Consider the following 23,227-nt stretch of genomic DNA (forward strand, 5'->3'; position numbering starts at 1 on the left):
AGTATGTAGTAAAATCGTGTATAAAATTTGGAAAAACCTATATGCAAATAATTTTTTGTAATTTTTTTTTTCAAATTTTGTGAAAGGGCCAAATAAAGGTTCCAGATTCAAGAAATCAGAATTTTCTGTCCATTATTTCTGGGGTCAGGCATTACAGGGTTAAAGACAAAGACTAATGCTTTGATTTTGGCTATATTTACTTATAAAATCACAGAGAAAGTTAGAAGAGACAGAATATCTCTAAGGTTTTTTTTCCGGCTTTTGCCTTTTCTTTTTTGGACCACTTTTCCTGACCACTGCAGATCAGGAACATCCCACAAGAACTGCAGTTTTGAAGATCCTCTGCCCCAGTCGTCTAGCCTTCGCAATTTGGCACTTGTTAAAGTCACTCAATAGTATAAAGAGTAGTTTAATTTATTAAATACTAATGTGAGTTGTAACAATTCCTTGTGACAATGAATATTTTCCACCATGGAAGCAATTCAGTTCATGTAAACCTAATGTTGCTACACGCTCCTCCTTGTAAAAAACAGTGATGACAGTCTCAACTATCGTGATTATAAGTAAGTGGGGACTAGGGCCCGTATTCTCAAAGCATTTTATCTTACTACAAAGAGTACTCCTAAGTTGCACTACAAGTTTCTAATTAAAAGTGATTGGTTGATGAAAGACCAGTCTGTGCTGGTGAAAACGCATGCTCAACCTCCTGCAGTAAAAATAAAGCAAAAAGAAATAAAGAAAAATAAATTTAATAATTAGGGATTATGTGCTGTTTACAAAAGTAGTGGATTCTCCAAAATGAAATGCTATATGATAAGGTTTGCGTAGACCCAGGAATTAGATTCACTCAATGGAAAGAATTGTTCTATTTAAAAATAATAGAGAAGTTGAGAACTCACTTAAACCTTACTGACAGCCTATTAGACACCTGTTATACCTGTTTTAATGCAGCTGCGGTCACCACTGTGGATTAAGGTAGGGAGTGATATCCACTGTCCCTCACCAAGTGCAATATATATGCAAATAAACACGTATTCACTGTTGTTTTTAGCTGCTCCAACTATAAGAGATGGCTCTGTAATCAAAGTGTTTGTGTGTGTTTGAGAGAGAGACATGGCATGGAGGGGAAGAGTAAATAGTAAAATGTTTTCAGTTTATTGTAAAACTGGTGGGACTAATTAGACTGTGGCAGAGGATATACTGAGTGTGCGGTCATTCAGTAAAATTTTATTCCTGTCTTGTAGTTGTTAGCAATCATTTATCTATTTACCTATTAAATTGTTTGGAATTGACTTTTTTTTTTGTTTAACAATAAGTCGCTGAGTTTTGTTAAACACTCATCATATAGATATTGGCACTTTGCAATATATTGTTACTTAACACTGTACCCCACTCATTAAGTTCATATGTGAGTATGAGGCTTTGGGCATGGATGAGTAAAGCATCTTCCCCCTGGTCCTTCAAGAAATCCCTCAGGTCCTCAGTAGAAAGTACATAGCCATTTCCGGAGTAGCGGATAAACACAGCATCTAGCTCTGGTCTCCGTAACAACTCCCTGCAAAAAACTTCAATTTCCCCGTGCTCCAGACGGCCGTCAGCTGACTGGTCACATTTCTATCAGAGAAACACAATGAAACACAGATGATCACTCTTGAACATCAATTTTCAAGCTGAATTTATCATTTGAATTTGTATTTGTCATACCTAAAGCAATGTGTACTTAATGGTGGTCTGTCATTGATCAAATGAAACAAATACTAAGCAGTAAAACAGGTCTAAATATTGAAACCATAAATGAAGGGATTAAGTTTTTATATGTGTGTGTGCATCCCACCACCTGGAAGAGGCTGCGGGCATATTGGTCACTCAGGTCAATATTAATCATCTGCAGCAGGGTCTGGACTTCTTCATAGCTCATCTTATCATCGTTGTTCTGGTCAGCCCGACTTAGGTAAGCATGAATCCAGGTGACACAAAAGCATAATAGTCAAGGAGACAGCAAGATGAAAAAATATACAGTGTTATAGTCTGACCAAAAAGGAGTATTGAATGGCAGAATTAATATTAAGAAGTATCCTATTGATGTTGATTCTATGATTTTTGAAACATCTTCTTCAATCAAAAAGAGTGGAGAGTGACAAAAGTACCAACATATGTTTTCACTGGTTACACGGTTGGCATATATAACAAATAAAAGTTTGTTATTCTTTAATTCTTCCAAATAACAACACTGTCATACACCAGTGTTGTTATTTGGAAGAATTAAAGAATAAAGTGATTTCATTTTTGCCACAATTATCACAGATATTTTAAATAATAAGAGAATTAAACAACAATTAGGATATTGGTCAAGTTTTTCCTTCTGGGTCATATTCTCCACTCTCTCTTGCAGCGTTTGAATGCCGCGGGCCCAGTGTTGAGCCTCCTCTTGGCTCTGGCAAAGGAGATCAAGGCTCTTCCGGGGCCCTTTGAAGACCACTGTTAAACAATGGCCCTCAGGTACTGAGCCAACCAACTGTCGCAACGTCTCTGACTGGCAACCCTCCCGAATGCACTCCACATCCATGATGGAAACTGAGAATGTGTGAGGAAACAGAGACAGATGAAGTGAGAAGAAGAAGAAAGAACAAAGTAGGTAATGGTAAATAACAGGTACCATCCAATTAATTATGCATCCTGTTTTAAGTGTGATGTTCACTCCAAGAGGAACTTAAGAGTTTTTTGTTGTTTCTAATATAAGAGAGCTTGGACTGAAAATATTGGCACAAGACGCTAAAAAGAAAACCACAACAAACATGATAATTAAGAAGCCATTCTTGTGATAGCATCTTTGAAAATTATGGAAAATGACAATCAATTAATTGAAAAAGTGTGTCTGCTGTGGGTCCTCAATCATGAAGGGCTAAAAGAGCAAAATAAGAAAAAAGGGAGAAAGCGCGAAAAGAACAACCACATACACTCACCAGCCACTTTATTAGGTACAACTCCTCAACTGCTTGTTAACGCAAATATCTAATCAGACAGTCACGTGGCACCACTCAATGCATTTAGGCATGTAGACATGGTCAAGATGATCTGCTGAAGTTCAAATCAAGCATCAGAATGGGGAAGAAAGGTGATTTAAGTGATTATGAACATGGCATGGTTGTTGGTGCAGTATTTCAGAAACTGCTGATCTACTGGGATTTTCCCGCACAACCATCTCAAGGAGTTACAGAGAAAATATCCAGTGAGCAACAGTTCTCTGGGTGAAAATGCCTTGTTGATGCCAGGGGTCAGAGGAGAATGGCCAGATTGCTTTGAGCTGATAGGAAGGCAATAGTAACTCAAAGACCCACTCATTACAACCAAGGTATGCAGAAGCACATCTCTGAACACACAACACGTCAAACCTTGAAGCAGATGGACTACAGCAGCAGAAGACCACACCGGGTGCCAAACCTGTCAGCTAAGAACAGGAAACTGAGGCTACAGTTCACACAGGCTCAACAGAAGATTGGAAAAACATTGCCTGGTCTGATGAGTCTCGATTTCTGCTGTGACATTCGGATGGTAGGGTCAGAATTTGGTGTCAACAACATGACAGCATGGATCCATCCTGCCTTGTATCAATATTTTCTTGGCACACTTTGGGCCCCTTAATACCAATTGAGCATCATTTAAACGCCACAGCCTACCTGAGTATTGTTGCTGACCATGTCCATCCCTTTGTGACCACAGTGTACCCATCTTCTGACAGCTGCTTCCAGCAGAACAACGCGCCATGTCACAAAGCTCAAATCATATCAAAGAGGTTTCTTGAACATGACAATGAGTTCACTGTACTCAAATGGCCTCCACAGCCACCAGCTCTCAATCCAACAGAGCACCTTAGGGATGTGGTGGAAAGGGAGATTTGCATCATAGATGTGCAGCCACCACATTTTGAGTTTTTTTGTTTTGTTTTGTTTTTTCACAAGTTCTAAAGGGTAAAATCTTTTCCCATTGTCTGCAGTGCATTGATTCACTCAGCCCCTCCTTGCCCCACTGTATGTTTTGTGTTATCTGTCATTTATTTGACACTAAGTACTTACTAACAATAAAATGTTAATATGGGTCATAATAAGCCGCCTGCACAGATGACCTATGGGTTCCCTTTTTACAGGAGGACAGTTTCAGAAGTAAGGTATATTTCCTATAAACATTTTAGTGGTTAAAAGTGATGACCAAAGAGCAAAACCAGTTTGAAGCTTTACCACCTGCCAATGAGCACCCTCTGTGGCCAGCTTTTCTAGTAGTAGTGGGAATTTGCTTAGTTTGGGGAAATTTAACATTAATCAGAATTATTATCCAGAACCACTGTAATTGTTCGTCCAGTGAAACAAATAAAACGGTTTCTCTTAGTTATCAGTTAAGTTTGAAATGTCCTCGGCGATATCTGTTAAGTTGCTATAAAGTCATCTGTTCAGACCCACATTTTATTGTGGCAGTTCCATCCTCATCCAATAGTGATGTTGGATTCCCTTTCTTTTTAATCCAATATTGATATTCTTCGGTTCCACGTAATTTGAAAGTTCTAAAGCTTAAGCAACAGTCAATGTAGGGCACAGCCCCCTGGTGCTGGAGGGGCCAGTGCAATATAAGATGTGGCTCTCAAGGGCCATTAGCAGTAACTGGTGATTGATTGCCTTTAAATTTAAACACAGGCCCTATATGGTGGTTGTTGGCAATCGGCCTCAGAAAGGCCCTAGTCCTCAGTGTCTGAAAAGGGGGTGGGTGAGGAACCCTTTTGGGGTAGCCTGAAATGTATCACACCTCAGGAATATGTCTAATAAAAGGCATAGGACAACTCGCTCTGTTTGCAGAATAGTATTTAAAAGACTCTGAGAGCATGAGGAAAAAGAGTCTCTGGTCTAATGAGACAAAAAACAGCTCTCTGGGCAGAACTCCAAATACCATGTCTGGCGAACACCAGGCACTGGTCATCACCTGGATAATACAGTGAAACACGTTGAGAGCAGGAGTTCTCAGCAGCAGGGACAGACTGGTCAGAATTGAGGGATGGATAAATGCAGGTCCTTGAAGAAAGGAGGTGACTTGAGACTGGGGTGATGGTTCAGGAACACAGTGTCCTGAAACATACCACCTAGACAACACTGAAGTGAAAGATTTCTAAAAACATGTTTTACTTTATCACTATGTGTTATTGTGTGTAGATTGATGTGCAAAATGGCTTTTATCATTAAAAAATAAATCTACAACACAATAAATTGCAAAAAGCGAAGTGGTCTGAATATTTCCTGAATCCACCGTATATTACTTTTGCTCAAGCCTATATACAGTACATCCAAAACACACTCAGGAGCTCTGAGATGAACAGATTTGTATTGACAAACATACACACAAAGTCTGAACAGTATACAAGGAAAAGGCAACAAGATATAGACACTATTTTGGGGTCTGAGCAGCAAATGCTACTGGATACCTATTGCTTTTGTTCTCGTTATTACGGGTCCAAGCCCGAAGGAGCTGGGAACCAGGCATACAAAGAAGCGTGGTTCCCAGTCCCCAGCAGGGCTGGGAACCGTATTGTTTTTGTTTGTATTATTATTATTATTATTATTATTGTTGTTGTTGTTGCAGTTGTTTTATTATTAATATTAGTATTATTATTACAATTATTATTATTATTAATTTTGTTGTTGTTATTATTATTATAATTCTGTACCTAAAAGTGGTAACTGAATGATGATGAAAGTTTGCTTCACTGTAATGTATAGTCAATTCAGAAGTCAATCACTCTATATTTTTAAAAATATGCAAAATCAATTAACATCTATATAAATCAGCGTTGGATTAAAAATCACTAAAATATTTGATGATACCCCCCAAACCTCCAGAATGATGATTTTTTGTAGGACTGTCACACTAATATTTTTGACCAAGTGTTCAACAGACAAAACCCTGGTTCTGCACATGTGATGTCACAGCTTCAACTTGTATGAATGCAGGTCTTGCACATGGTTAGCCAGTAGCGCATCCAGTAAGTCACCTTCTCTAGGGATACCAAGGTCAGGTATTTGAAACCTCAAACAGCCAAAACCCTGCTTTAGGCCTGGGTTTGGAGAGGCAAAATTTCAATAATAATTAATGCCTATGGTATTGAAATGCTTGCTTGGACCCTGATAATTACCACTTGCAGCTATATTAATTTATTTACATTTCTTTGAATAACATTGCTTTTCAATTCAAGGGACTTTCCAGTTTTCCTGTGTTTCTATTAATAAATGCAATGTTAAATATTATATCTAATATTTGTCAATAATATACTGTAGATTCAGTGTTAAATTTGGATCATAGTTTGGATTCTGTATCGTATTGATAAACACTTCTTCAGCTGCGTGTCAGTAGAAAATCACAGTTTATAGTGTCCATGTGATGGCCAAGTACAAAAACAGGCTTCTTGAATGCTGAAACTCCAACTTGTAGTGTGTTTTTGCAGGATGGTGTGTGCACAGAAATAGTGCCAACACTGGCTTGGAAACTAAAAACAATGATGACAGTGACAGTTGAATGTCCCTACCACATGCAGACTTAAACAGTTCTAGTGCTGAGGGAATACACATGCACAGGTGTTTTTCGCCTCCTCAAATATAGTTGCTTCTGTTTCCTCTTTTCAATCTTTGCTCACCCTGACACTCATTTCTGTATGAATGCACCTATATGTGTACTTTAACTATCACATCACACTCTCTAATGGATTTGAATAAACCAAATTAAAAATAACTACTGACCAAACAGGAGCTGGTGTCTCAATTTTGTCTGCTTGTATACAGCTTGTTTCAGAAGTTCTGTGAGGGCACAGACTGACAGGTAAACTATGTGTACCTCAAAAAGACAGCAAAGAGAGGGCAATTCTGCTCAAAATATATCATGTGTTTTTGTGAAATAATTGATCATTTGAACAGTTATTAAAATAAAACCACATGAGAGGTATAGAAGAGAAATGTCTGTGGTGGAACTGATAACAACTCACAGACATATGAAACATACAGTGCATCCGGAAAGTATTCACAGCGCTTCACTTTTTCCACATTTTGTTATGTTACAGCCTTATTCCAAAATGGATTCAATTCATTTTTTACCTCAAAATTCTACACACAATACCCCATAATGACAAAGTGAAAAAAGTTTGGTTGAAACTTCTGCAAATTTATTAAAAATAAAAAACAAAAATATAACATGTACATAAGTATTCACAGCCTTTGCTCAATGCTTTGTTGAAGCACCTTTGGCAGCAATTACAGCCTCAAGTCTTTTGAGTATGATGCTACAAGCTTGGCACACCTATTTTTGGGCAGTTTCTCCCATTCTTCTTTGCAGAACCTCTCAAGCTCCATCAGGTTGGATGGGGAGCGTCGGTGCACAGCCATTTTCAGATCTCTCCAGAGATGTTCAAACGGGTTCAAGTCTGGGCTCTGGCCAGGTGATGAGTGGTGCCTGGTTTCCTCCAGACATGACGCTTGGCATTCAGGCCAAAGAGTTCAATCTTTGTTTCATCAGACCAGAGAATTTTGTTTCTCATGGTCTGAGAGTCCTTCAGGTACCTTTTGGCCTTTTACTGAGGAGTGGCTTCCGTCTGGCCACGCTACCATACAGGCCTGATTGGTGGAGTGCTGCAGAAATGGTTGTCCTTCTGGAAGGTTCTCCTCTCTCCACAGAGCAATGCTGGAGCACTGTCAGAGTGACCATCAGGTTCTTGGTCACCTCCCTGACTAAGGCCCTTCTGCCCCGATTGCTCAGATTGGCTGGACGGCCAGCTCTAGGAAGAGTCCTGGTGGTTGCACACTTCTTCCATTTATGGATGATTGAGGCCACTGTGCTCATTGGGACCTTCAATGCTGCAGAAATGTTTCTGTACCCTTCCCCAGATCTGTGCCTCGATACAATCCTGTCTCAGAGGTCTACAGACAATTCCTTGGACTTCATGGCTTGGTTTGTGCTCTGATATGCACTGTCAACTATGGGACCTTATATAGACAGGTGGACTCCAATCAAGTTGTAGAAACATCTGAAGGATGATCAGTGGAAACAGGATGCACCTGAGCTCAATTTTGAGTGTCATGGCAAAGGCTGTGAATACTGTACATGTGATTTTTTTTGTTTTTTATTTTTAATATTTTTGCAAAAATTTCAAGCAAAGTTTTTTCACTTTGTCATTATGGGATATTGTGTGAAGAATTTTGAAGTAAAAAATGAATTTAATCCACTTTGGAATGTGGCTGTAACATAACAAAATGTGGAAAAAGTGAAGCGCTGTGAATACTTTCCGGATGCACTGTAACTAGAAGACACAACTACACACTATATAGCTTTTTTAAAAATATAAACGTATGTGAAAAAAAAAGCTAAAAGCTAACAACCAAAATTGTTATCTTTTCGCTACACAGTCAGAATACAGACCAACAAAAAACCAAAACACAACAACAATAGCCACAACGATAGCCCAGTCATAACTGAATTAAGCACGAAGCAGTGTTTTTTTTACAATGTTTAAGAAAAGTAGAAATAATACACAGCATTCTTTATATTGGATTCAACAAATTAATTCTTCCCTGAAAGAATATGCAGGGTCCCAGATCTTATCAAATATACCTCCTCTATCTTCATTATAAAATCCCAGTCTCTCCAGGTGCTGAGTGTTTGCCATTTCTCCCAACCACAAATCATATGTAAAACCAAACTGCCATTTTTTCATATTTATTGCCTGAGGATAAAGAGCTTGTTGCTCCCAGAATTGCTGTCAGTGCATCATTTTCACAATGCTTCCTAAAAGTCCCTGAAAAAAAGTGGAAAATGCAGTTACATTAACTGCATGACCAGAGACAGTGTGTGTATGTTTGTATATGTATGTATTTATTTATTTATTATTTTTCAATAGTGCATACTGGATACTTCATTACTTCAGGCCTCTAAAATCCTTTCAAATCTCTAGGGAAGAAAAATCATTCTCCTAATGAACTGCTCCCAACTCATGTCCACATTAAGGAAATAACCTGTAATTAGGGGTACAGTCCTTACTTTATCTAAAGGGTCACAAACCAGGCTGAGAACCATAGTACTAGACCACATAGTCAGGTTATAGTTAACATATTTGATCTAAAACAAGCGGAATAAATGACTGGGTGTGGCTGCTTCTACTTTCCCATATCCACATGTAATGGCCAGTTAAATCAACTTAAGAGTTTTCAGATGCTGGTATGAATCAGAGTAGAGTAAAGAATACAGATGATCCAGCTAAAAACAAAACATGAAGAAGCACATCAGCATTTAACTGTAGCTTGGTAGTGTGTGATAAATAACTTTGTCTGATATAGAGAGGACACAATTATCCTGGATATCATAACAGCGAGAGATGCAAGACACACACACAGCTGTTAGTGGTTAGAGGAACACATGCACACATGCAAACTTACACATACTTGCACACCAACTTGTATACATAAACACACACCATGCCACATCACAAGTAAATCTAGTCTTGTGGCAATTAAAGGCCTTGCCCTATAGTTGGAAGGCTAACCTAGCGGTTGAGTCATATGGTGACTATATAGCACCAAACCACAAGCTCCAGGGCCGACTCCCACCACGATATCCTATAATCTCACTGTTTGAACCAGAGCAGGATCTGCTTCCATCTTAGCCTGAAAATAGATGAGCTCTATAATCAAGGAACTGTGTGTGACACTCAGATAGCAGAGGAGATGGAGACTGTGTCTGCACAGAGCATAAGTAGCATTTAAAGTTAACAAAAATAGATCCAGTGTTTACAATGTTTCACCTTACACACCCAGTCAGAACCACTTCTATGGAAAAGGACTGGCCTGCTTGTTATCAATTATCACCCAGAGATGGTTCTTAACTTCTGGGTGGGGCCCCTGAAAGGATTATTTCAGTGGGTGTATGGAACTAATTCTGTAGAGATCTTCATGTGTCCACACAGCAGTTCCTGGCAACTACGAACTGAGACTGAGACTCTGGGTCCAAATTACATGCAGTCTAAGCCTGTCTAGTAGGGTGCTCTTGTATCGCTCTTAAGACAGACAATGATCAACTTTGATCAAATGGTGGATAATCATCATCAAATGAGAAAAATATGTTTTTGAGGCAAATGAGTGTAAACTGTGAAGTGCAGGGGAAAAAAATGTAGCATTGGCTGGCTGCTACCAGCATTGTTCTTTTAATCTTGGATCTACTCAGACCAGGGATACCAAACCTTGGGTTTCTTTCAGATTGGATCTCTTGTTTTTTTATGTACTTATGCATGTTGCATGAAGAAGATTATATGGTGAGATTTAATTTTCCTGCATATCTTATTAAGTAGAATATGACCAGTAGACATACACAATATAAGGAAAATTTGCAATGTGCTACAACATTGTTCAATATTACAGTGACGTGACTTAGTTCCTATGTCTTCCTCTACTATCATGCTAGCTTACCTTACAGTCAAATTGACACAAAATAATCTAAAGGTAGCTGGCAGCTAGCCAGGGACTCATCTAATTAGCCAAATGGTGTGAATGCATTGCCTGTACATCCAGGGCTCGATATGACAAGTCAAATGTTTGCATTAGGTGTGTGAATATAGGGTTTTCCCTAAGTTTCTGGAGGGCTTACGTCGAGGTTGCAGCAGTGAGACAGTGGGGTTCTCTCATCGGTGTTGCACTCATGGTAAACAATTGTGTTTAGGTTTGGACATGGTTTGGTTAATTAAGTTAATTGCTTAGACTGTAAAATGTCAATAGTCAATAGAAAATACAGAAAATGCTCATCCCAGAATTTCCCAGAACCATCAATCCTAAAGTGACAAACAAAATGAATATGGTGCATTGTAAAAAGTTCCTCTAGTCTAATGATAAAATAACTTATTGCAATGAGTATGCCAATCTGGAATATTGAAACTGTGGCTATATTTTTTACTGACCACTATGAAGTTAATCATAATCATAATCATAATCATAATCAGAATCAGTTTTATTGCCAAGTATGTTTTCACATACGAGGAATTTTTTCTGGTGATTGGTGCAATTGAGGATCAGGGGGATCAGCAACAGTGGGGCTCTCTAGCCTTGTTGATGAGGCTAATAGCAGATGGGAAGAAGCTATTTTTGTGGCGAGAGGTTTTGGTCCTGAAGGACCGCAGCCTCCTGCCAGAGGGGAGTGACTCAAAGAGTTTGTGTCCAGGGTGGGAGGAGTCAGCTACAATCTTCCTTGCACGCCTCAAAGTCCTTGAGGCGTACAGGTCCTGGAGGGATGGAAGACTGCAGCCAATCACCTTTTCCGCAGAGTGGATGATACACTGCAGTCTGTTATTGTCCCTCTCCGTGGCGGCAGCGTACCAGATGGTGATGGAGGAGGTGAGGATGGACTCAATGATGGAGGTGTAGAAGTTCACCATCATAGTCCTTGGCAGGTTGAACTTCTTCAACTGCCTCAGGAAATACATCCTCTACTGAGCTTTTTTGATGAGGGAGCTGATGTTCAGCTCCCATTTGAGATCCTCTGTGATGGTGGTACCCAAGAAGTGGAAATGCTCCACGGTAGCAACGGGGGAGTCGCACAGGGTGATGGGGGTGGGTGGGGCTGGGCTCTTCCTGAAGTCCACTATCATTTCCACTGTCTTCAGAGCGTTAAGCTCTAGGTTGTTCTCCCTGCACCAGGTCACCAGACGGTCAGTCTCCCACCTGTAGGCAGACTCATCGCCATCAGAGATGAGTCCAATGAGAGTGGTGTCGTCTGCAAACTTCAGGAGCTTGACAGACTGATGGCTGGAGGTGCAGGCGTTGGTGTACAGGGAGAAGAGCAGAGGAGAAAGAACGCAGCCTTGTGGGGATCCAGTGCTGATGGTCTGGGAGTCAGACACATGCTTTCCTAGCTTCACGTGCTGCCTCCTGTCAGACAGGAAGTCGGTGATCCACCTGCAGGTGGAGTCAGGCACGCTCAGCTGGGAGAGCTTGTCCTGCAGCAGAGCCGGGATGATGGTGTTGAAGGCAGAGCTGAAGTCCACAAACAGGATCCTGGCATAGGTCCCTGAGGAGTCCAGGTGCTGGAGGATGAAGTGGAGAGCCATGTTGACGGCGTCATCTACAGACCTGTTGGCTCTGTAGGCGAACTGCAGGGGGTCCAGGAGTGGGACAAGGCGCTCAAATGATTTCATGACCACAGAGGTCAGGGCAATGGGTCTGTAGTCATTTAGACCTGTGGGCCTTGGTTTTTTGGGGACAGGGATGATGGTGGAGGACTTGAAGCAGGCTGGCACGTGGCAGGTCTCCAGTGAAGTGTTGAAGATGTCCGTGAACACTGGAGACAGCTGATCAGCACAGTGCTTCAGGGATGATGGAGAGTCAGGACCGACTGCTTTGCGGGGGTTCTGCTTCTTAAAAAGCCTGTTGACATCTCTCTCCAGGATAGAGAGAGACGTTCCTTTGGTAGGGGAGGAGGAGGGGGGTTCTGATGTGGCTCTGATGTGGAGGTTAGTGTCAGGCTTGTCCCATTGTCTTTCAAAGCGGCAGTAGAACTCATTCAGATCGTTGGCCAGACGGAAGTCGTTAATGGAGTGGGGGGGTTTAGGTTTGTAGTTTGTGATCTTTCTGAGCCCTTTCCAGACAGAAGCAGAGTCGCTGGCTGAGAACTGGAGCTGAAGTTTCTCAGAGTACAGTCGTTTAGCTTCTCTCACCGCTTTGCTAAACCTGTACTTGGACTCTTTAAACTTGTCCCTGTCCCCACTCCTGAAAGCTACCTCCTTTTGCCTCCTGAGCTGACTGAGCTTAGCTGTGAACCAGGGTTTGTCATTGTTATAACTCACCCTGGTGCGTGATGGGATACAGCAGTCCTCACAGAAGCTGATGTATGACGTCACAGCCTCTGTGAACTCATCCAGACTGTTGGAAGCAGTCCTGAACACTTCCCAGTTAGTGCAGTCCAAACATGCCCGCAGATCCTCTATGGCTTCACTGCTCCACTGCTTCGATGTCCTCACAACAGGTTTACACAGTTTTAGTTTCTGCCTGTATGTGGGAATCAGGTGGACCATGACATGGTCAGAGTGGCCCAGTGCAGCCCGGGGGACGGCGTGATAAGCACCACTGATTGTGGTGTAACAGTGGTCCAGAGTGTTCTCCTCTCTGGTCGGGCAATTAACAAACTGTCTGTATTTGGGCAGTTCGTGGCTGAGGTTCCCTTTGTTAAAGTCACCAAGGACAATAACTAAGGAGTCCGGGTTGGTCCGCTCCACACACAGTATCTGATCGGCGAGCGCCCGCTGTGCCTCCTGCACGTTGGCCTGTGGTGGGATGTAAACACTGACCAGGATGAATGAGGTGAACTCACGGGGGGAGTAGAAGGGCCTGCAGTTTATGATGAAAGTCTCCAGGTCAGGAGAACAGTGCTGCAGGATCACTGTCACGTCTCTGCACCAGCCACTGTTTGCATAAAAGCAGATTCCTCCACCCTTCGTTTTGCCGGACAGCTCTGTGTCGCGATCCGCTCTGAAGAGTTGGAAGCCAGCCAGCTCCAGCGCAGAGTCTGGAATCGATCCACACAGCCACGTCTCCGTGAAGCACAGGATGGCAGATGAAGAAAAGTCTCTGTTCTTCTGCACCAGTAGCTGAAGTTCATCCAGTTTGTTGGGCAGTGAACGCACGTTGGAGAGAAAGATACCTGGGAGCGGTGTGCGGAGTCCACGCCGGCGGAGACGCAGAAAACTGGGTTTACAAAGAAAATAAGGCAAAAAAGTGCGCACCAAAACACCGAGGCAGCCATCCGCAGCGCCATGGCAACAGAATTTAAGCACTGTTAACATCTGGAGCTCTATTTTAACATTTCCAAAGCGCCTGGTCTAAAGCGCTTGGAAATGTCACTTTTGCTATTTTAAAGTGTTCTACTAAGTCTTAATTAATCATGGGGGTCTAGGGTGTGACATGCAATAAACCAATAAGAGTGCCATCTCCCATTCCCTTTAAAAGCCAGGTGCGCTTGCACCTTGGCGTATTGCAATTTTAATTGCACAGTGTTTCCCACAGAATAAAATTCTACTTGTGGCAAGTTGACTTAAACGCAGCAGCTCTGTGCTCTTAGTGAAGTTAATGCGCTGTTCACTGTCAATTAGTAATAGCACAAATCTCAATGTTAGACAGCTTCTTATTATATTATAAGAAGTGTAAATAAACTTTGGTTCATTATGAAACTGTGGTGGGACAAATTTAGTCTAGGTGATGGATGGAAAAAACTGTGGCACACTCTGCTTGTGTGTAACAGGCAGAGAGTATGTGGGTTGTGTGCCTGCCTTTTTAGGTGCTTGTTACTCTCTTCATAATGTTTCCTTAAACTAACAGTGAAATACTGTGCCATTGACCTAAGACCAATTTTTGTAGGTCAATCATGCAATTGCTTTCTGCTGCCTCAAGATAGCAATGCACCTGACCACACTTAATTTTAAGACCAATACGCTCAGATGTGCTCAGCAAACTGTTTTTGTTATTTAAAGAATGTGGGCACTTGATGGCGTTGTGCTTTGTGGCCGGTGTAAAATAGGGTTCCTGGAGTTCAACCCATATGAAGCAACACTTTGTTTATGAGTGGAATCATTAACTGAAGTACAATCAGTCCCAAGTTGTCAGTTCTTTGCTATCATGTTTACTGTAGCTATATGTCACAGCTAGTGGAAGGAGCACAGACACACAGGCGGGCAGGTGCAGTGAAGGAACTTAATTAGAACTTAGACAGATGGATGGACAAGCAGGCAGGCAAGCAGGCAGACAGACAAAAGGTATACCAGGCAGGAAGGTACAGACAACAGGTTACTACAAGAGTAGACACATAGGGAAACACAATGAGACATCAGCAGACTGGGAAAAGGGAAAACACTCTTAGCTTCTTTGGACTTCTTTTTTTGTATTAAACATTGTCACAGACAACAATCAACAAACGGAATATATTTGCCACACACTAGAGGAACTAACAGCCCTTGAACCATTAATTGATCACCACTACAACTGCTGCAGAATGGACACCCTCACCAGGACTCACCCAATCAAATGGAAGAAGACATCATCCACGGACACAAGTGATCTACAGACAACAGAAATCGAGGTCAGTAGACTCCAATCCATTGACAATACTTAACTTACTGGAACACTCCACAACAAAACAACAGACCTATGTTCAAGCCTGGAATTCGCCTAACACCACATTGAAAAGTTAGAGCAGTCCAACAACTCCCTCCAAACCACCATCAAAATGCTCACCGAAAATATGGACTTGGTCATGAAAGAAAACAAAATAATGAAAGAAACTATCCTGAATAAGAAAACTGAAGATAAGCTCCTCAAACTCCGACAGCAACACTAAATAATACAGATAAATTTTTAGCAAATCAACGGAAGCAACAAACCTAGAAATCCATCATCACTTCAATAATAGACTCATCTGGCAATACAACACAATATTGGCCTCTCCTCTCACCTCTGTTCTTTAAAGTTATATCCAAAATCTAACTAAATAAAGCCATACCCCATCACATGAATACTGCCTACATTACACTTATCCAAAAACTAAAGATCCCACTCACAGCTCCAGTTATCGACCAATATCATCAATCAATGCAGACATAAAAATCATAAGCAAAGCTTTATCACTCAAACGGGAAACTGTTATGTAATCACTAGTACACATATATCAAATTGCTTTCATTAAGGGAAGACACTCCTCAGACAACACTTGAAGACTATTAAACCTAATTAATTTCTACAAGAATAACACCTCCCCGAACTATCCACCATTCATCATAGCAATGCTAGATGCTGAAAAGGCTTTTGACAAGGTGGACTGGTCCTTTCTCTTCACATTCCTTAATCTCTTTGGATTTCAGTCATATTTCACTAACTGTATTAAACACTTTACAATTCACCAACTGCTTCTAATATAACCAATGGAACTGTATCAAAACCATTTCCATTACAGAGAGTCATTTGACAAGGATTCCCATCGCCACCACTACTCATTGCACTTTTCATAGAACCCCTAGCAGCTTCAATTAGATAATGCGATCACATCAAAGAAATTCAATCTAAGTCACTACATCACAAAATTAGTTTATACACTGACGACATTCTATTATATATCACAAACCCCTCATCCTCATTTTCTTCAGTCCATAATCTGATTAACAATTACAGTCAGGTGTCGGCTTCTCCATCAAGTGGACAAAATCTGAGATTCTGCCTATGAGCAAATTGGATGCTGAGGTCGGGGACCCCATTTTTAAAGGAACAGTAAAATCTATAAAATACCTTGAAATTCATATCTCCTTAAACTTAAATGAATTATGCAAACTTAACTTTATGCCCCTACTGCAAGAAATAATAAGACAGCTTGGAAAGATGGAACTCACTACCACTATCTCTAACTGGCTGAATCTCATCAGTTAAAATTAACATCCTTCCAAAAATAAACAACCTTTTCTCCATGACCCCTAACACCCCATCCTTGGGCTGGTTCTCCTCACTCAATAGTGCAGTCACCAAATTCTACTAGAAAAATAAATCTACTCTCCAAAAAAATCAAAGAATATGGCAGACTTGGAGCCCCAATTTCCTTCTTTATTACCTCTCACATCAGTTACTGGACATCTGCCACTGGACAAACAATATCAACTCACCATGGCACACCTCACACCTGTAACATAAACAGTACCATCAACACCAATCTAACTGCCTGGCGAAAAACAAATGAAATCCTCCATCACAACCTCTCACCATCCTCTGATACCCCCCTCTGGAACAATCCTATGTTTTTTATCAATAAGAAACCTGTTGCTTTTCCAGCTTGGTTTGGGAGAGGAGTAACCAACCTAGGACAGCTACTCAAAGATGGCCTGCTCAAGACCTTCAACCACACCCAAAAAGAATATAACATCCCCAGTTCCAGTAAATCCATTTAAGAGAAATCATAAGGAAAACCATCAACCTTAAAGAGTTTAACAGTCACATTCCTCCTCTTTACGTAAAGCTACAATCACTTAAACTCAAAAAATGTTATCTCAAATATACACACTCCTGTTAACCAATGACAGAACACTATCAATCCCCATAGACAAATGGACCACAGATATAAATAACCTTCCATCAGATTTCAATTGGACAAAAATATGCAATAACACTTTTTCTATGACATGTAACTCCAAAACCCAACTAATTCAGTATTAAGTCCTCCACAGAAACCATATTACTACCCATAAACTTTACCGCATGGGCTTTAGCCAAAATAATACATGCTCACACTGCTCAACCTCAATAGACAGTTACTTCCATGCCCTCTGGCCCTGTCCACTTATCGAAAACTTCTGGTTGGAGGTCATGAGGCTATCTGAGGTGCTTAGCCTCAGCATACTCATTTGCCCAATCATTGCACTACTTGGTGACCTCTCTACACTGCATATACCATTCCAGCACAAACCTTTTATATTGATATCACTGACCATTGCAAAGAAGACCATACTACTGAACTGGAAAGACAGAACTAAGATAATCCACTGGCTCAATTTACTAGCAGATCATTCAAACTTAGACTTAGACTCACAGCTTCGACTCACAGCTTCCCTGAAAAAACAACAACAAATAATATGAAACCACCTGGTCACCTTTTTTACAATACCTTCAACGTTGATTCCTCTCACTCCTCACAATAACATATCTCCACTGCTCTATTACACAATGCATAAAATCTAAATTTTGGAATATATGTAGGTAATACTGTGATCCATGTTCACACTTATATACAGTCTGTACTATTATTATTATTATTATTATTATTATTATTAAATGCAAAGAGGGGGAAAAAAAGAAAACTAATGTTGCCCAAGAATGAAGAGGATGGAAGAGGGAGGGATGGATCCTAGCCGGGCTACCTGAACAGTCTACAATGGGGACCCCTGACTGCGGCCCTGGGTGGGGGGCTGGGCTCTCCTCTCCCACTGCTCTGGCGGTCTGGTGTGGCCTGTCCCGCATCCCCATACTACATGAATAAAATATTGGTCATTGTGATTTGCATTATTATATGTCATAATATGTCATACCATATATCATAGTCATATTATGCATTATTGCCTGTATCGTACATACAGGTGGCAGGAGACAGCTGCTCACCCTGAACCCGGTTCTGTTGGAGGTTTCTTCCTGTTAAAAGGGAGTTTTTCCTCCCCCCTGTCGCCAAGTGCTTGCTCTTTGTGGGAACTGTTGGGTTTTCCTCTATAATAAAGTAAGGTTACCTCACCTTACCCTGTAAAGTGCCTTGAGATAATGTTTATTATGATTTGGAGCTATATAAATACATTGAATTAAACATTATTATTATCATTATTATCACACACATAGACACGCACACACACACACACACACCTCAATGTCTTTATGTATACTTTGTCTATTATGTTTTATGGTCACAAAGTCCTTTTTGTCTTTCTGTTCATCAAGTATTTTCAGAAATAAAATGTAAAAACATTCTTATTTATCAATGAATTGATTCTGATTCACATCCTGTAAAAGAACATAAACACTTACAGGATTGTTGCTCCTTGGCACGGCTGGAGGTCTTGTGGGACTGACACCAGACAGTAACACCGTCTTCCAGCAGCTTCAGAGTTCGTTGCTTCTGCCAGCGAGGTGAGCGGACCTTCACACATGAGAAATTGATTAAATCTCATTTGTTGTATTGCTGTCCCTTGCTACTACTAACAACTAACAATGACAATAGTCTATAGTTAGTGATACCTTCACCATAATGGAGCCCTGTAACATCCGCTTCACATCTTGATCATGCTGAACTCCTTGAAAGAAAACAGATGAAGATGAAGAAAGAAAAATTACTCAATAGGGTACATGATGGCAGTAGGTACACACAAAATCCTGATCTGAACTCAACTCAGTAGCACTGTAAGAAGGCAGGGCTGAGGAGAGAAAAAGGAGGATGAAATGAAAAAGAGCAACATAGTCAGAATTAAAAGTTTGTGTACACACACACACACACACACACACACACACACACACACACACACACACACACATATATATATACATATTTATAGTACATTTGTTGGACCATATATTGGAGCGCTGCAATTCTGACATTCAAAAAATAAAGGTATAAAAATATCAGTAAATGACACAAACTGGCTCAGTGTATGTGACAAGAAGGGAGTCCACGTAAAGTTAAACTAAAAACAAACTATTTATTATAACTAAAAAGTAACAAAAATAAGCAATGGGGTTTTGAAATCAGCAAGTTAATAAATGGATGTCTGCAGCTGGAAGGGAGAGGAGACATAGGTTAGCTGAAGACCCTCCCATGTCAACCAATGGCCTGCTGAGGTTGGCCTGAACAACCTCAACAATAACTGGCCACATGGTGGCACTATTGCAACAATTGTTGACCGTGTCAGTGACAAGTTTCATTTGTGTAGCCCTTACAATTTTTCAGATATTAGGACTTCATGCACATAAAATTGCGTGCAACAAAAATTCTCATTTAAAAACTGCTTAAACTTAAAAACTCATTTATTATAAGGGATATCAACGAACTGTGTAAATGACTAGGCCCATGAGGACTTTCTAAAAGTAGAACCATTTTTCCAGCCATCAAGATAGAGAGTAGAATAGAATATCCTTTATTGTCATTGTATAACCAGTATACAATGAAATTAGGAGAGCCTCCTCAGTTCAGTGCATTCCTAGAAGTGTATCATAAAAAAGTGCATCATTTTACAAGCAATAAATATGCATATGATAAAATAAATAGAAATAAAAATTCCAGCATACACACATTATTGCACATACATTGATTATTATTGGATATTGCATGTGCATCGAGAGTTCAGTGTTCTGATGGCCCAGGGGTAGAAACTGAAACTACAGAGGCCATAGAGCCATATATAACCATGTGTCCATGCATACTGGCAGGCCTCTCTCGTTGTAAGCTATGAACTGTATTTCTAGAAAAACAATTATTTCCTCTACGCAAAGGAATCTATTGCCTTTAAGCTCTCCTTCACTGATACTGCTGAGTCCTAATCTGAGTAAGCAAGAGTCAACAGCTGAAACAGAAGTCTCCCAGTGGTTTGGAAAGGGCTTGGTCAATACAATCACAAAGGCATCTTGATACTGGAAAGACCCACATAAGGATGCTGCTCTGTCTGTCTGTCTGTGTGCTGTCAGTGTCTTATCATGTAGCTACCTTAAAAAATGTTTATACTGTGTGTAATATGCTCCTCAAACATTTAAAAGCTCAATGTCATTCTTTCACACACACACATGCACACAAACACACACACATACACACATTTTTGGCTGGACTGCAACAGCAGGGCCAGCCCTATAACCTCAAATGTCCCTGACCGACTGACTAACTGACTGGCTGACTGAGTCATCCGAGTGCGTGTCACTGAGTTGAAGTTTCTGGTGCAAAAAGGTTCTATTAGGGAGTGTTTACAGTCTGACGTGTTTCTAACTTAGAACATTGTGGCTAGATTTAGACCCTTTTTTTCAAACAAACAGAGCATAAACCTGTTACATGACTAGACCTGGTATGAATGCTTACCGGGGGCTTAGTGCTACACATTTCGTTACAGACAGTCTATCAAGCTGCTCTGGTTTCCTGGCTGCTCGCAAACTGGAAAGTCTATTACCATCTGGAGTTGAAAGTAAATAAAGGTTGTAACTATTCAGGGTCCCAGATGTAGGCTGTGCTCTGTGATAAATTAAGAAAGATAGTCTGTCTGTGACAGTGCACCCCGGTAGCTCACCTGGTAGAACACGTGCCTTTTGGGCTTAATCCTGACTATGGCAGTTGGGGGTTGAATCTAGCTAAAGGCCCTTTGCTGCATGTCATCCTCTCTTTCTCTCTCTCTCTATCTCTCTCTCTCCAATTTCCCTGTCTCTCTCTCACTACAACTGTAATAATGTCAAAACCCTAAAAAAAAAACTTCAAAAACTCAGAGAAAGTTAGAAGAGATAGACTATCTTTCTATTTCTTCTATCTTTTTCTCTGAGTGATCATTTTATAAGTAAATATAAGCCTAGCTGAAATCACAGCACAGTCTTTGTCTTTAATTTATGTGTTTGGTGATTTTGTCATAAAATCAAGATTTGGCAATTACCTGTCCAGCCATAATAGGTTTTGACCTAGTCTTGTTTTTTTTTCTTTTTCTTCTTTTGTTTTTCCCTTACATATTTGTTTTATCCTCTGTTATGTGTTTTTCTATTGTTTCCACTTGTTATCTAATCACTTAATATAGAAAAGAAAAAAACAGTAACATGGGTTAGGCACCCAAAACCTTATAAGTACGCTAACTAATATGTCCACTAGTCACTGATTTTGGTGCACAACAGACTCCCAATCTGAGTCTGGGTCTGACTGAGTTTGCATTAGCACAGCCATTGTGCCAGCCACTGCCAGTTTCAAGGTGACAAACAACATAAACAAATAAAAGATGCTGACTGCACTAGACATTCTGATACATCTGTTGGTCGCCGATTTTGGTGCACAACAGACTTCTATTCTAAATCTGGGTCTGACTGAGGCTCAAACACGTGGCTGAGTCTCTCCAACGTTTCCTCTAACGGTAACCATCTAGATACGCTTCTGCTCTTACACTGGTCACCAAAACCTTCTCAGTACAGGGAGCAACAGTTTCTAAAAGCTTAATAATAATATAAAAGATACTAATGCCTATAAATTCAGTGATAATCTGTAAATTCCTCTTTCACCACATTAAATCTACAACACAATAGTGCAAAAGGTGAAGGGGTCTTTCTGAAGCTGCTGTAAGACTGAATGTATTGCATGCAGAGGAAATATACAAATCTTGGTGGATCTCTGAAATACTGTACATATTGCATATGGAAGAAAATGAGAGAAAAGCAGCAGTAAACACAGTCCCAGCTGCACAGTGTGCTAACATACAGAGATTTTACTGGCTAAACCCCAAAAACAGTCAATTATTAAAGTGTCCCACTGTATATTAGCTTGTTACAGGTGAACCTGGAAAACCCTTGCCCTGAATAGCTTCTTGGGTTGTGGAGAAAGTTTCCAGACCAGCTGGTAAATGTTGTTTTTTTCCATGTAGGACATGTATGTAGCCTAATACTGATGCTCATGAGTCTGCAGGTTGTTCATTTTACTTTACCACTTTATCTTACGTTTACAGTGGTTGTATGCTATGTTTGGTGCAAATCTGTAGAATAATTAATCATTGTCATTATTATTATTATAGCATCATAACATGTAATTTATTCTAACATATTTAATAAGATATGATTGTACAGTATATTAAAAATCTAAATGTAACTTCAGTTAACTTGCAGTGAATATTTTCCTGCATAAAGGCTTAAGTCAGTACATGAGTTAAAACTAACTGGCTAAACAAAGGGCACTTGTTTTAGTGATTACTGCTGAATGTTTTGCCCTTTGGAGACTAAAATCTATCATTCTTCTTAATTCCCCTCTGCGCTGATTTTAAATATTTTGTCATTATATGAGAGGGGGCCGGAGGAGATATTCAGTCATACTAGCTATCTGAGATGGAGGAGCGTTTGATCACCCAATATATTTAGATTATGGGGGTTGTACACAAACACTCACCAAGATTCCTCAGAGGATCGATGGCTTTTAACGTAGACGTCCCGGCACCATTCTTCACCGCTGGGGCTGCTTTCTTTCTGTTGCCCAACATATTGTAAGGAAACTGCGCCTGATTTCGCTCTGCGTTCCTCTCTTCCTTTGCCTTCCCTGTCCCGGATCCTATTTTCTTTCACTGGTATGAGATCGGCAGTCTACTGTATTGAGCCCCTGCAGGAGAAGAATGTGCGATTCTCTCAATCACGGAGCTGAACAAGCTGCTCCTCATGCTTTTATCCTGGAGGAGGTTAACATGAATCGGGCCAAACCTTTTCCCTGCTGATGTCACTGAGATTGGATTTACACGCATAGCCACATGAATCACACAAACGTCAATACTAAAGACACAGACTTCCTGAGTTGACTTTCAACATAAAAGTCGTTGAAAATCGCTTCGCGTTAGGTAGAATATGTTACAACATAGGTGACTCGAAAAAGCTTCACACTTGCAAACCGTAATTTTTTCATAAAAGGATAGGGTCTGTTCAGCAGTACTCAGATAATTAACTTCAGCAAA

At 40.5% G+C, this 23,227-nt stretch overlaps 1 protein-coding gene across 3 annotated transcripts in view; it reads right to left on the reverse strand.

The window, feature by feature from the left end:
- LOC139608719 (1-phosphatidylinositol 4,5-bisphosphate phosphodiesterase delta-3-A-like) overlaps positions 1 to 23,025 on the reverse strand; it is a 33,104-nt gene extending 10,079 nt beyond the window's left edge. For 2 of the 3 annotated variants that reach the window (XM_071462729.1, XM_071462731.1), the window contains exons 1-6: positions 22,675 to 23,025; positions 18,810 to 18,865; positions 18,600 to 18,711; positions 2,346 to 2,574; positions 1,838 to 1,967; positions 1,389 to 1,614 (exon numbers count right to left, since the gene is read on the reverse strand). In XM_071462729.1, the coding sequence (XP_071318830.1) occupies positions 1,389 to 1,614; positions 1,838 to 1,967; positions 2,346 to 2,574; positions 18,600 to 18,711; positions 18,810 to 18,865; positions 22,675 to 22,765 (844 nt within the window). In that variant the 5' untranslated portion in view covers positions 22,766 to 23,025. Of the gene's footprint in view, positions 1 to 1,388; positions 1,615 to 1,837; positions 1,968 to 2,345; positions 2,575 to 15,069; positions 15,112 to 18,599; positions 18,712 to 18,809; positions 18,866 to 22,674 lie in introns of those variants that run through there. The other variant, XM_071462730.1, reaches the window with a different exon arrangement.
- Positions 23,026 to 23,227: the final 202 nt, after the last annotated feature.

The sequence above is a fragment of the Trachinotus anak genome, unplaced genomic scaffold, assembly GCF_046630095.1.
Source record: "Trachinotus anak isolate AG129_WGS33_773 ecotype Australia unplaced genomic scaffold, CSIRO_AGI_Tana_v1 ptg000025l, whole genome shotgun sequence".
NCBI lineage: Eukaryota > Metazoa > Chordata > Actinopteri > Carangiformes > Carangidae > Trachinotus > Trachinotus anak.